Source organism: Mirounga angustirostris, unplaced genomic scaffold (assembly GCF_029215605.1).
Source record: "Mirounga angustirostris isolate CCGP_5_RB_7025 unplaced genomic scaffold, mMirAng1.0.hap1 SCAF_13, whole genome shotgun sequence".
Taxonomy (NCBI): domain Eukaryota; kingdom Metazoa; phylum Chordata; class Mammalia; order Carnivora; family Phocidae; genus Mirounga; species Mirounga angustirostris.
This window is the reverse complement of record NW_026991721.1, coordinates 58,056,900-58,071,563: the sequence shown is the minus strand read 5'-3', so window position 1 is coordinate 58,071,563 and position 14,664 is coordinate 58,056,900. Positions and strand designations below refer to the sequence as shown.

The 14,664-nt window shown below is 36.3% G+C and overlaps 1 protein-coding gene and 1 pseudogene across 1 annotated transcript; both read left to right on the top strand.

Annotated features, from left to right (window-relative positions):
• Window positions 1-2,327: 2,327 nt before the first annotated feature.
• On the top strand, window positions 2,328-3,357 carry LOC123856493 (olfactory receptor 51F1-like). The gene has a single exon (XM_045892679.1). The coding sequence runs from the start codon at window positions 2,365-2,367 to the stop codon at window positions 3,355-3,357; it is 993 nt and encodes a 330-aa protein (XP_045748635.1). The 5' UTR covers window positions 2,328-2,364.
• An 8,091-nt stretch (window positions 3,358-11,448) lies between these two features.
• Window positions 11,449-12,402, top strand: LOC123856670 (olfactory receptor 51F2-like; annotated as a pseudogene).
• The last annotated feature ends 2,262 nt before the right edge of the window (window positions 12,403-14,664 follow it).

Below are 14,664 nucleotides of genomic sequence, written 5' to 3'. Positions count from 1 at the left end.
CAGGGAAATGAGCATACCTAAAGAGTCAGACAGACCTGGATTCACACACTGGCCTATTATGTCTGTCTAGGGGAACCTTTACTCTGAACCAAAGTCTTCTCACCAAAAAGCTGAGAATGTTAGTCACAGCCTATTAATGATTTTATTCAATTAAAGCAACAACAGGTACAGATATGTGGCAAAGAACCTGGCTCAATATTAATTTTTTTTCTCACTAAGAATACTAAGAGGGCTACCCTCTCACTGGTCTTCCGAATCTTCACCCAGTGCATATTTCAGCCCAGGCCCCAGACATGGAAATGGCGGTGCCTCCCAGGTCAGCATGTTCATAGGGTGCAGCAACTGCCTCCCTTCCATCGGGCTCCCTGCTCACCGGGAAGCCTGCTTCTCCCTCTCCCATTCCCCCTGCTTGTGTTCCTGCTCTCGCTGTCTCTCTCTCTGCCAAATAAATAAAATCTTTAAAAAATAAATAAATAAAATAAAACTAAACCTCATTAGTTTATTTACATAGTATACAATACATATGCAATCCTGACATAAAACTGTTTTGACTCTGAACCATAGAAACATTAAATAATTAGGAGATTTGCAAACCTAGATATCTCTAACACATTGGTCTTATTTATTGATATGGTATTATATTATTATTGAAGTAGAATTATATCATTATTATTATCATTGAAAGGTGTAGTGTAGTTGTTTTTTGTTTGTTTGCTTTTTGTTTTCTTTTGTTTTTTAAATTTTATTTTATTATGTTATGTTAGTCACCATACAGTACATCATTAGTTTTTGATGTAGTGTTCCATGATTCATTGTTATAACACCCAGTGCTCCATGCAATATGTGCCCTTCTTAATACCCATCACCAGGCTAACCCATCCTCCCACCCCCAAAAGTGCAGTGTGGTTGTTAATAGCACAGGTTCTAAAGTCTTATTTTCTCTTATTCCCAGCATCAATTCTTTCAGATTTTATGACCTTCAGCTATTTATCCAAACTTCTAAACTTCACCTTATGCATCTGTAACAAATAAAAATACTTCTCCCTTAGGTTTGTCCAAGGCTCAAATGAAGTAATCTATGTAAAATACTTAGATCATTGTATGGAACATCTTCTTATCATTCATATAATATATAACCAAATAACCCTATAAGAAATCAAAAGTCAGATTAAAGACCAGGGTATACATGCTACAAAAGAAGATTATCATTTTCCTCATTGATTTTTACCATGACAGGGGCAGGTTCCATAATGGTAAACAAGGTGGTATTTTAGTTTATAAATTAAGAAGAGTATCAAGCTTCAGATCCATGGAACTGAAGCATCTTCCCTCAGTTCCCTTTAGTAAACTTATGTCATGAGACAGGATGAACTGGCATTATCTATGGTGGATTCTTAGATTATCCCCGAAAAGAAATGTTTCCCTGCTAAGTTAAAATAAATTTTCACTTAGAATATGGGTTTAATAATTCTAAAATTGCAAGGCAAAATTAATCAATTATTTTCTTAGGCTTAGACCTACTCATCATTAGAGTATTTCAGGAAGGGCAAATAAAATAGAAATTAGCAAAAACATATTGAATATCTTCTATGAGCAAAGAATTATACTAAGCAAAGTTTAGCTAAAAATAAACTCTTATTCTCATGAGACCATATTAATAAGTGTAAACTTATAATCTAGTTGAAGGATAAAAAATGTAACAAAAAATATCGATGAGTCCAAATTAGTAAGTGAGAAACAACAAATTTAGCTGAGTATGAAATTAAATTGAACTTAATTAAATATCTTAGTTCAGTGATGAATCCCACAGACATAATACTAAGTGAAAGGAGCCAGATGCAAGTAGTATATACTGCATGACTCTATTTATATCAAGATCAAGAACAGGAAAAAGTCATTATGGTAACAGAAGTCAGAATAATGGTTACAACAGGAGAGGATATTGATGAGGATGAGGCATTAGGAAGCCTTCTGGGTTGCTGGTAATGTTCTATCAGTTATCTTGAAAGTAGTTATATGAGTGCATACAGGTGTATTAAGCTGTACTCTAAAGTTTTGAGCACTTGACTAAATGTGTATTAAAATTGAAAAGTAGGGGCACCTGGGTGGCTCAGTCGTTAAGCGTCTGCCTTCAGCTCAGGTCATGGTCCCAGGGTCCTGGGATTGAGCCCCGCATCAGGCTCCCTGCTCGGCGGGAAGCCTGCTTCTCCCTCTCCCACTCTCCTGCTTGTGTTCCCTCTCTCGCTGTATCTCTCTCTGTCAAATAAATAAAATCTTTTAAAAAAAAAATTGAAAAGTAACTTTTAAATTCTAAATTTAGAAAATCAAGATCTTAACAAGAGAATTCAGCTCCTGCAGATCATAATGCAAATTTCCCATAATTCTACTTTCCCTACTTTCCTCTTGACTGGGGTCCCTGGACTTGAATGGGCCCATGCCTGGATCTCGATCCCCTTCTGTTGCCTCTATTTAACTGCTCTTTCTGGGAATACCCTGATCCTGTTCATAGTCCTCACTGAGCCAAGCCTCCATGAGCCCATGTACTATTTCCTCTCCATGTTGTCCACCACTGACATTGGCTTATGCATCTCTACACTGGTGACAGTACTAGGTATATTCTGGCTCAGTGCCCTAGAGATCAGCTTTAATGCTTGCTTATCACAAATGTTCTTCATTCACCTCTTCACTTTCATGGAATCTTCAGTGCTCCTGGCTATGGCTTTTGATCGTTTTGTGGCCATTTCCAACCCATTGCGATATGCTACCATTCTAACTCTGCATGCAAGGATTACACAGATTGGTTTGGCAGTTATTACCAGGGGGACTGTCATTCTGACACCACTAGTCTTGCTTCTCAAGCGTCTATCATTCTGCCGAAGTCACGTGCTCCGTCATTCTTACTGCTTCCACCCTGATGTAATGAAACTCTCATGTTCAGACACAAAGATCAACAGTGCATTTGGACTAACTGCAATCATCTCTACCGTTGGAGTGGACTCTATCTTTATCCTGCTTTCCTATGTCCTGATCATTCGCTCAGTTCTCAACATTGCATCCCCAGAGGAGAGGGAAAAGGCTTTCAGCACCTGCATTTCTCATATCACAGCTGTGGCCATATTCTACAACCCTTTAATCAGCCTGTCTTTTGTTCACAGATTTGGGAAACATTCTCCACCATACGTGCCCACACTGATTGCTAATATTTATTTGCTCGTTCCCCCTGTGATGAATCCCATCATCTACAGTGTGAAAACAAAGCAGATTCAAAAAGCTGTGCTCAAACTTGTATGTTCTAAGGGAACTCATATTAACAATTACTGGCCCATAAAGACCTATTTCAAAGTCAGTGAAATTTGATCATAAATTGGAGTTATAACCCATGCAATTTTAGAGTTGGGTGGAACTAGGTGTCATCTAATTCAAACATCTCCACAATGCTGTTAGTCCTACCTAAGGCAATTTAACCTTTCCTACCACCAAAATACTAAGTCAGATTCTCAGTACCTCTCAGTTACCCTATTCCTATAGATTACTAATTGACTTCCTATCTCTCTGCTATTTCTATCAAAACTACACAACATTCACTTTGAATTAATTTTTCAAATATCCAGCACAAATAAAATTTAATAAGAAACCAATAAGCATCTCTTCCATGTTTATTGCTCATACACCATTCCTATCTCTAACAAAGTCCTCCACAATTTGGATTCAAATTTCCTTTAAAATTTACCTCTTTCTCTTTTCACATAGTCCGCAGTCATAGAATACCAGTCTGCTAACTGTTCCTTCATATACACGCAACTTTCTTAATGGTGAGTTTCACTGTTAACTCTACTTCAACCTTGACACCCATCTTCCACCTTGAAAGTCTATTTATATGTCAAGGCTCATCTTTAAATATCTTCTTCATTAAATTTTTTATGATTTCCCCAATGACACTTGATCTCTCCTTCCCATATTTTGCCTTTAAAAAAAAAAAAAGACTCCATTCATTTGAGAGAGAGAGATAACAAGCAGGGTGGAGAAGCAGAGGCAGAGGGAGAAGCAGACTCCCCACTGAGCAGGGAGCCCCATGAGGGACTCCATCCCAGGACCCGAGGATCACGACCTGAGCTGAAGGCAGATATTTAACCATCTGAGACATGCAGGTGCCCCATATTTTGCCTTTTATAGCACTTTTCCAATATCTTTTTGCATTTATGGACTTTAGACTATATGATATGAATATGAATATGAATATGAACATGAATATAAAGGCTGTCACAAGTTTATAAATGCCCTAAATAAAAAAAAGCCTTAAAGCTTCTACAATTCTTAGCAGAATACCTTTCACATAGCAGATACTCAATGATAGTTGTTGAATTGAACTGAACATAACAGACTATCAAATAGTCCATCTGAACAATTTGTGTCATTTAATTCATTTTGCATGTGTAAGACATTTTCTTACAAGTGATCCCAATTTTTCTACCTATATTATCCAGCAACTGATCATAGTTCTGACTTTCCAAACCACATAGGCAAAGGGCTATTTTAGAACTTGAGATCACAGTCTCTGGAATTTATCCCAGTTTGGATATGGCCCAATTTGACTAAGAGTAATTTAAGCCATTTTTTTTTTCATGAATGGTTTCACAGAATTTAAAAAAAAATTTCCAGGTGCCAAAGACAAGTTCACTGATTGTGACAAATGCACACATCTCTTTGATCAGAGATGTTAATGATAGAGAAGGCTATGCATAAGATGGGGTGAGGGGTATACAGGAACTCTGTAATTTCCACTGAATTGTGTTGCTGTGAACCTAAAACTGCTCTTAAAAACCCCAAATCTATGAAAGTGCAGATTCCTGAGTCCCACTCCTAAAATATTTTATTTTACTAGTTCAAGGATGAGGCCTATGAATCTGTATTTATAACAAAATCCCCAAGTATGTCTAATACTCAGCCGGTTTGGGAAGCCACTGAACTATAACAAGGTATAACTGTATATCTCTCTGTTGTTTGTTTACTATCTTCAATACAATATTTATTTGTTTTGATCTCTGTAGGGAATTGTGGCGGGAGAGAATAATCTTTAAATCTTTCTCTCTGTGGAAAAACTGGATCTAAAATACCAGAGTATATCAAGTGATTTCAGTGGTCTCCTTCCCAAAGTAGGTGTGAAAACTATATTCATACACTTTCCATGTTTCTTCAATATTTATATTTCCCTGGCATATATTTCAATATTATTCATAGCAAGTTAAAAAGAAAACCACCTTAGCAATTGCAGTACCTTAAACCACATGGGACAGCAAGCAGATTTAGGCAATGCAGAGTATTTTTGAAGCACAAAGGCAAAACAAGAAAATCCAGCTGACCAGAAAGAGATCCCTTAGGAATAGATTTTTCTAAGAGGCAAATGATTCTCCTGAGAATGGGTTTCTCCTAGATACCCTCCCCTCAGATGTGAATGATAACCTCAGATCCTTGTCTCTTCCTCATCATCTTCACTTGATGTAAGTATAGGGGCATCAGAGAGACAGTGGATATACATTAATGTTAGGTTTATGTGGGCTCATCTTGCAACAAGAAATCTGGCTTTATTAGAGGAAGTATTTCTAAGATGCAAACATAAGATTCTGTGGAACTGCCTTTGATTTAAGCATTTACTCTGGAAATGTCCTAGTATTGTAGAGTTCTCAACAAAGCTTAGAAATAAAAAATAGAGATTCTTCCAATGTACTGAATCTCAATTCTGAAAAAAAACTCATAAACAGTAAAATTCTGAAAATAAAAAAACCCAGAACATGTGGTCAGTTTAAAATCTGGCTAGGATTCCCTAGATAAGATAAAATATCCAAACTGTATTGTCCATGGTACTAGACATGGGGAATCTGAATAACCCCAAAATTGAATTTGAGTCGTCAATGTAGAATTCTGTCATAAAAAGTAAGAACAATATAATTTCTTTAAGCAAACACATAAAATATGGGATATCTAGGGTCATATGCCCAACTCCCAATGTTGAATTTCCAAAGAGATAAATAAGTCATCCAAAAATAATAGAGATTTATTATTAGTAAGGCATGAGATTTTAGTTCTTTTTCTTATAGTGGGGATGATGCTGGTCCTTTCAGAATAACAAACTATAATATTATTTTTTATTATTATTATGTTCAGTTAGCCAGCACATAGTACATCATAAGTTTTTGATGTAGTGTTACTATAATATTCTTAAAGAGACCAAGACATTCAAGCCAGACTGATAATGAGGAGATGCATTTGAAGTCAATTAACTTAGGTAAAATATGTCAGCAGTGGCTATAAAAATGAGCAGCACTAATAGAAGTATCCATAGCTCAAATCCATGACTCCAGGAGACATCATTATCTAACATACATGATTAATTTTACCAGTGGTCTTAATAATTTAGCATGTAAGGACCTCAATTGACAAGGAAATAAGTTTTAAATAATGCAACAAAAATCAGGAAGTGAAAAACAAATCTATCAAATATCAAGTGTTTGAACCCATAATACATATGCATTTATATGAGTATTTAGAGCCAAGGAACAATGGTAGTGCAAGACTGTTGAAGGGGGGAAAATATCACATGAATACTTGACATTTTAGTAATTCACATGCATATGCAACATAAAAGTTTATTTTTTAAAAGATTTTATTTATTTGAGAAAGAGAGAGAGAGAGTATGAGCAGAGGGGAGGGGCAGAAGGAGAAGGAGAAGCAGACTCCCCACTGAGCAGGGAGACCAATGCAGGACTTGATCCCAGGACTCTGGGATCATGACCTGAGCCAAAGACAGATGGTTAACTGACTGAGCCACCCAGGCGCCCAAAAGTTTATTTTTTTAATGTTATTCTACAAATTTCACCACATCAAGAAGTATTGATATGCAGCATAGTGGAATTTTAACCAATTTTAAATTACATAAATGGAATTCAAATCCTAGCTTTCCCACTGTATGAAACATTGCAGTTTGTTTATCTAATTTTTACCTTCCTGGGATGAAAAATTGGAAGCTTATATACAATATGGTTTTCAAATTAATTAAGATAATCACATAAAGCACAAAATTCATGTAAAGCTTGACAGATTGTGGGGGATTTCATAAATGATAGTTACTTTTCCAAGCAACTATATTATTATCTCCAATTTACCAATGAGAAAGATAGATGATAGATGATAGATAGATGATAGATAGATGATAGATGATGATAGATAAATAGATAGATAGATAGATAGATAGATAGATAGATAGATAGATAGATAGATAGATAGATAGATAGATAGATAGATGATAGGGGCGCCTGGGTGGCTCAGTTGGTTAAGCGACTGCCTTCGGCTCAGGTCATGATCCTGGAGTCCCGGGATCGAGTCCCGCGTCGGGCTCCCTGCTCGGCAGGGAGTCTGCTTCTCCCTCTGACCCTCCTCCCTCTCATGCTCTCTGTCTCTCATTCTCTCTGTCTCAAATAAATAAAAAAATAAAAATAAAAATAATTTTTAAAAAAGATAGATAGATGATAGATAGATAGATGATTGATAGATAGATAGATAGATGATAGATAGATTGATAGATAGATGATAGATGGATGATAGATAGATATATAGATGATAGATGATGATGATAGATAGATTGATAGATGATAGATAGATAGATGATAGATGATTGATAGATAGATTGATAGATGATAGATGATAGATAGATAGATAGATAGATAGATAGATGATAGATAGATGATAGATAGATAGATGATAGATAGACAGATATAGAGATTTATTATGAGGAATTGGTTCACACAATCATGAAGGCTGAGAAGTCCCACAGTCTGCCATCTATAAGCTGGAGATCCAGGAAAGCCAGTGCTATGGTACCAGTCCAAACATGAAGGCCTGAAAACCAGGAGCACTGATGGTGTAACTCCCAGCCCAAGGGCAGAAGACCCATATCCCAGCTCAGCAGTCAGGCAGAAAGAGAGAACTCTTCATTCCTCTGCGTTTTGGTTCTATCCAGGCCCTCAACTAACTGAATGAGACCCATCCACAGTGGGGAGGGTAATCTGCTTCACTCAAATCTACTGACTCAAATGCTAAACCCCTCACAGACACACCAAGAAATAACATTTAATCAGATATATGGACATTCTGTGGCTCAGTCAAGTTGACATATAAAACTAACTGTCACGCATACACATACCTAAATCCATTTTTTGCCAACTCTGCTTAGAATTCAGGTCTCAATCTAGACACCATTATTTACTGGAAACCATTCCTTATCCCTCACAGTGAGCTTGTTGTCTTCTTTATGTGCTCTCATAGCATTCTAGATTTATTCTTTACGCTATGTAATTCCATGTTACTTGTCTGTGTCTCCTAGTCAACTAAGAATTTTCAGGGTCGGAGACATCATTGTGCTTAACATTTAATTTCCTGTTTCTGATCCATAGTAGATGCGCAGTACATATTTTCTGAATGACTGAATGAATTTTCAGTATTTGTGCTTAAAGTGACTGCTTTGACATGTAGTACTGGAAGCTCGGTCCTCCACTGTTTCTGGATCATTCCATCCTTAGTGCTTTATAAGTTCCCTCCTGCTGGCTCTAGGTTTGCCTTCGGTATGGCACAAGATCAAATGTAATTCTTCTCAAATATAATAACATTTCAGCCATTTGAACACAACCATGTGTTTGCTCTTAGTTTTCTCTTCTCCTGGCTGATTCTAAACTTTATCATTTCCAACCATTCTTTTTTTCTTTATACACCCATCCCTTCAATTAAACTTGATAGGAATAAGACTAATAGGGAGCCTGGGTGGCTCAGTCGTTAAGCGTCTGCCTTCGGCTTGGGTGATGATCCCAGGGTCCTGGGATCAAGTCCCACATCGGGCTCCCTGCTCCGCGGGAAGCCTGCTTCTCCCTCTCCCACTCCCCCTGCTTGTGTTCCTGTTCTCGCTGTCTCTCTCTGTCATATAAATAAATAAAATCTTTAAAAAAAAAAAAAAAAGAGGACTAAGACTAATAAAATTAAGCAGTTGCTTTTATCACAAGAAGACCATGTGATAAAATTAATGTCATTCTATGGAAGAAATTAAAATATCTCTCAGGTACATTCTAATTTAAAAGCTCTAGGATTTGGGGCACCTGGGTGGCTCAGTCATTAAGTGTCTGCCTTTGGCTCAGGTCATGATTCTGGGGTCCTTGGATCGAGCCTCTCCCTCTCCTGCTGCCCCTGCTTGTGTTCCTTCTCTCACTGTGCCTCTCTCTGTCAAATAAATAAATATTTTTTAAAAATAAATAAATAAATAAATAAATAAATAAATAAATAAAAATTCTAGAATTCTACATTACTCTAAAAGGGTTACAAATTAAAGCCAATGTCCTATGCTGCCTTAGAAGAACTTCAAAAACCAAAATAGTATGTTTTCTTGAACCCTACTGCTGCTATTGTCCTGCTAATGGACACTGGTTTTAAATATTAATTTTCTTGAGTATTTATTTTATTTAAATTAAATCTACTTAAATTTATATTGATGATTCCAGCCATAGGGCATTATTTTTCTAATAATTTCCCTAACCTTCTATATATATATATATATACATATAGCCTTTAAAATGCTCTTTAAAAATTATCTGATACACAGGGATTTTTATTTTTATTTTTGCATACTGATTTTTGAATGATGCCACAAGACTGAGAAATTGATTTCATTCCACCTAATACACTTTCCAGTCAAATAATTATGGAGCATGAATCAATCATCTCATAATCACTATAGTAACTATTCCATAATGACTATAGTACACAATTGAAATTTCTGCATGGGGCCCTTTCAGTAATCTCTCAAATATTTAAGGATATTAAGTAAAGCCCACAAGCTTGTTTCTGTGATTTTTTTTTTAAACTGCTGCATAGAATAAGAAAAAAAAATAATGGAGATCTAATTCAGTCATCCTTAATATCAACATTAAATGACAAGACCAAGGACATGTGCCAAACTGAGCAGCCTCAGATGTAAGATATGTTGGAATCTCAGCAGCCTGTAAGAGCAGGAATAAAGCTGAGACTAGACAGCAATAGTAGCTAGAGATTTAAAAATAAGTAGTCAACAATACAACAGGTAGTCACAAGAGGTATCACAAACTTGGAGCTGGAATGTTTCAATAACTAAGGAAGTAAAATTGTGTAGGTATAACACAGCTGCAGGAATACATTCTCCAAATCGAGTCGTTGGAGACACAGTGGCTCCAATGTCCATGAAGGACCAATGGGATTCCAGCCAATGACTAGGACTATGAGAAAAGTAACCAGTCTTTGAGAAGCCAAAGAGAAGACAGTTTAGGGTATTCAGAGCACTACCATTTGGCTTAATGAACATCTCAGCAAGACTTTCCAGTACATTAAGGGGACTCGATCATAAAAGAGTTAAGTCAGTACAGAGAAAGAAGAAAGGAAGGAGAAGAAAACGTACCCAGGACCTCATCTACATAATAATAAGTCTTATTTCAGATGCTACCTAATGGTGGAGCTGAAAGCTCAAATGTGTATTTACTTCGATGAAGATACCCTCTGTAAGTGTACTCTTCTGAGGCTACACATAAGTAATAGGTGGCAATAATTGCAACAACACCAGACTGCAGAGGGAAGTATCTAATATTTGGCCTCTGTACACATAGTTCATTCACTCTTAGCCTTGAAGTTTAATATAGCTGTCTCTGAAAGGGACCAACTGCTGAAGACAATGCTAAGGAAAAATCTTCTGTAACAATTATGTATCAACACTACAGTGATAACAGATAAGAAAATAAAAAGTCAATATCAGAAATGTAACCCCAGACTAGAAACAACCTTAGCAAGACAAGGATAAGATCCACTGACCAAGAAATAATGAATAGGCTATTTTGAACTGATGTATCAAATTATTTCCTTAAATTATTTTCTGAAAAGATATGTCTTTAAAATGTATGATAAAGTTTCATGATAATGCACTAGTATCAACATAAACACTCAAACACACATACATTCTTTATTAAATAATAAATCTTACTTTTAAAAATTAATATTACTTTGAGATATCCATTAAATTCTTGACATTTTCAGATTATCTTGCTACAATTCTCTAAATAGGAAGTACAAGGAGGGAGGAAAGAAAATACTTTAGGTTAAAGTGGAAGATGACAAAAAGTACTACTGAGATTAAAAAAAAAATCCCTATTCTCTTTTGTGAATTAGGAAATACAAGTCATAGAGGGAAAGTTCAATACACCAAAAAAAGAAAAAAGAAAAATCATAATTGAGAAGCAAAAAGAAAAGGATAAAGTCCTAAGAATAATCTCTAATTTGATTGATCTAGTTACAGTTAATAGAAATCCCAAAGAAATTGCTGAATGGTGTTTTCATTTTTCCTTCTAGGATATTTTATTTAAAAAGAATTATTTCTCCAAAGGAATCATGTCATCTTTTCCAAACATCCCTTCCACTTCTCTGACCTTTTTCCTGATGGGAGTTCCAGGACTCAAAGCTGCCCACACCGGGATCTCCATCCCTTTTTGCTGTCTGTATTGTGACTGCCTTCTCTGGGAATGGTATAATCCTGTTTATCATCCTCACTGAGTCAAGTCTCCATGAACCTGTATACTATTTCCTCTTTATGCTCTCTACCACTGACTTGGGCTTGTGTATTTCAATGCTGGTAACTACACTGGGCATATTCTGGTTCAGTGCAAGACAGATCAGTTTCCATGCCTGTGTTGGCCAGACATTCTTCATTCAACTCTTTACTGTCGTGGAGTCTTCAGTGCTCCTAGCAATGGCCTTTGACCACTTCATTGCCACTTGTAACCCATTGAGATATGCTGCCATCTTGACTGATTCCAGAATTGTCAAAGTGTGGTTTGCCATCTTTGTCAGGGGTACAGTGATCCTAATGCATCTGGTCCTGCTTCTTAAACATTTATCCTTCTGCCAAAACTATGTGCTTCATCATTCTTACTGTTTCCATCCTGATATAATCCAGCTGTCATGTTCTGACAATAAGATCAACAGTGTTTTAGGACTTATTGCCCTTGCAGTTACTGCAGGAGTGGACGCAATCTTTATTCTTCTCTCCTATACTCTGATTATTAAGACCACCCTAAGCATTGCTTCCCCAGAGGAGTGGCATAAAGCCTTTAGCACTTGTTATCTCCCACATAAGTGCTATTGCCATCTTCTACATTCCTCTCATTAGCTTGTGCTTTGTTCATAGGTTTGGGAAAAAGGCACCTCCTTACATACACACTCTTATGGCCAATGTGTATTTGCTTATTCCACCAGTGATGAATCCCATTATTTATAGTGTGAAGACCAAGCAGATCCATTAGGGCCATTAAAAAAGTCCTCTTTGCCAAAGGATCTGAGGTCTGACTCTAATACCTCTATAGTAAAATCTACTCCTTAGTAATCACTTTCAAGACCTAGCATTTAATCAATATGCTTTCTTCTATCAGTGGCCTGACACCAAAAACCTAGATATCTGGGTAGGATGGGTAGGAGATGCAGTTTGACAGAAATTTTTTTTTAATAGAACTATTACTAATCTACTCTTTAGAAATAAGCAATAAAATATACTAATATAATGAGTATTATATATCTTAATATAAAGTTTTGAAAGCATGAATGACAATGGCTAAAATGAACACCTTGCCCATTAGACCAAGCCTCCAAAATTATGCTTAAAACAGTAACTCATATCTTTCTGTCTCATTTTGTTTTCTTAAAGTATATATAATAGTTATTAAGTTTTGTTTAATTTTCAATTAGATGCAGCTCTCTATTATTCTTACATACAATTTAATCACCATTGATTCATTCTTTCATTTGCTGTCTACTATTGCTAGACACTGTACAATATGATAGGGTGGTAGAGACAAACAAGAAGATATTGTCATAATTAGTAAAATATGTAGATAAGAAAGCAACCAATCAAAATCTGATATACTATGTGATATGTTACAACATATAGATATGAGCAAAAGGATTAATAGAATTTATAAGAACAACATTCAGTCCAACCTGGGAAGATCAGGAAACCATCACAATGTGTTGTTTAAACTGTAAAGTTAAAAACTGGAGAGGTCAACTTTTAGAATGGTAGCATGAGGATATCTGTGGACACTTTCCCTTAGGGAAACAACCATAAACAGTAAATATTTATATAGACATGGGTATAAACATTTAAATTCTCTGAAAATTACCCTAAGTGCATAGAGCAAAAGAAAAACCACTATTCAAGAAAATCTATTAAATTACTGTAAGAACAGTAGGAGTCTGGGGGCACCTGGCTGGCTCAGTTAAGTGTCCAACTCTTGATCTCAGCTCAGGTCTGAACTCACGCTGTGTGTGGAGCCTACTTTTTAAAAAATAAATTAATTTTTAAAAAAAGAACATGGGAGTCTGTGGCACTTGAATCAGAGCCAGTATTCACTCCTCCCTTTCCCCACAGTGCAGTATATAGATAACTCCATTCCAAATAGGTGTAGTCAAGAACATAGGGCTTTGTTCCCTAGCCCCTTCCCCACCCTCAACCCCACCAGCTCTCAGCCTAAGGCTATGATATCTCCCAGAAAGGGCAGACCACCATATTCTTCATTCTTCCCACCTCAGCTCCAGTTGTGGAAGCTAAATTCTAGGTGAGTACAATCAAGAGGTCAGTGGCTGTTTTCATGCACCCAGCCCTACTCATATGGCAGAAGCTCTATCCCAGGCATGGGAATCAGAGAATACTGGGGCTTCAATCAGCCTTTCCTTAGCTCTATCATAAGGAACAGGATTCAAGATAAGAGAGGCAAGCTGAAAAGGCCATATGCTATCCTGCCATTCTATGCATGTAAATCAGGGGATTAACTCCAAGAGAAGTGGGTTGCAAGGGAATTAAATTATAAATCAATAACAAAAATTTGGAAATTCACAAATATTAGAAAATTAAACAATACACTCCTAATACATGGGCCAAAAAAGAAATCACAAAAGGAATTAGAAAATACATTGAGATGAATGAAAATAAAGACACAACATACCAAAACTGTGAGGTGAAGTTAAAGAGTGCTTAGAGGAAAATTTATAGCCATAATGCCTCTATTGAGAAAGAAAATACCTCAAATCAATTACCTAAACATCCACTTTAAAATACTGGGGGAAAAAAGAGCAAACTGGTCTTAAATCAACAACAAAAGAAGAAATAATAATAATTAGACTACTGGAAATTAGAGTACTAAAAAACAATATACATTTAAAAAAAGTCCAGGAGGCAGAGAGAACCCACTTCAAAATCAACAAAAATAGGTCAACATCTCAACATACTATAGAGAAGCTTGAAAATTACAAAGATAAGAGAAAATTCTGAAAGCAGCTCAGGACAAGAGGTCCTTAACCTACACAGGTAGACACATAAGGCTGGCAGCAGACCTGCCCACAGAGATGTGGCAGGCAAGAAAGGAATGGCATGATACATTTAATATGCTAAATGGGAAAAATATGCAGCCAAGAATACTTTATCCAGCAAGGCTATCATTCAGAATAGAATAGAAGAAGTAATAAAGAGTTTCCAGGACAAACAAAAACTAAAGAAATTCATGAGCACTAAACCAGCCCTACAAGAAATATTAAAGGGGATCCTTTGAGTGGAGA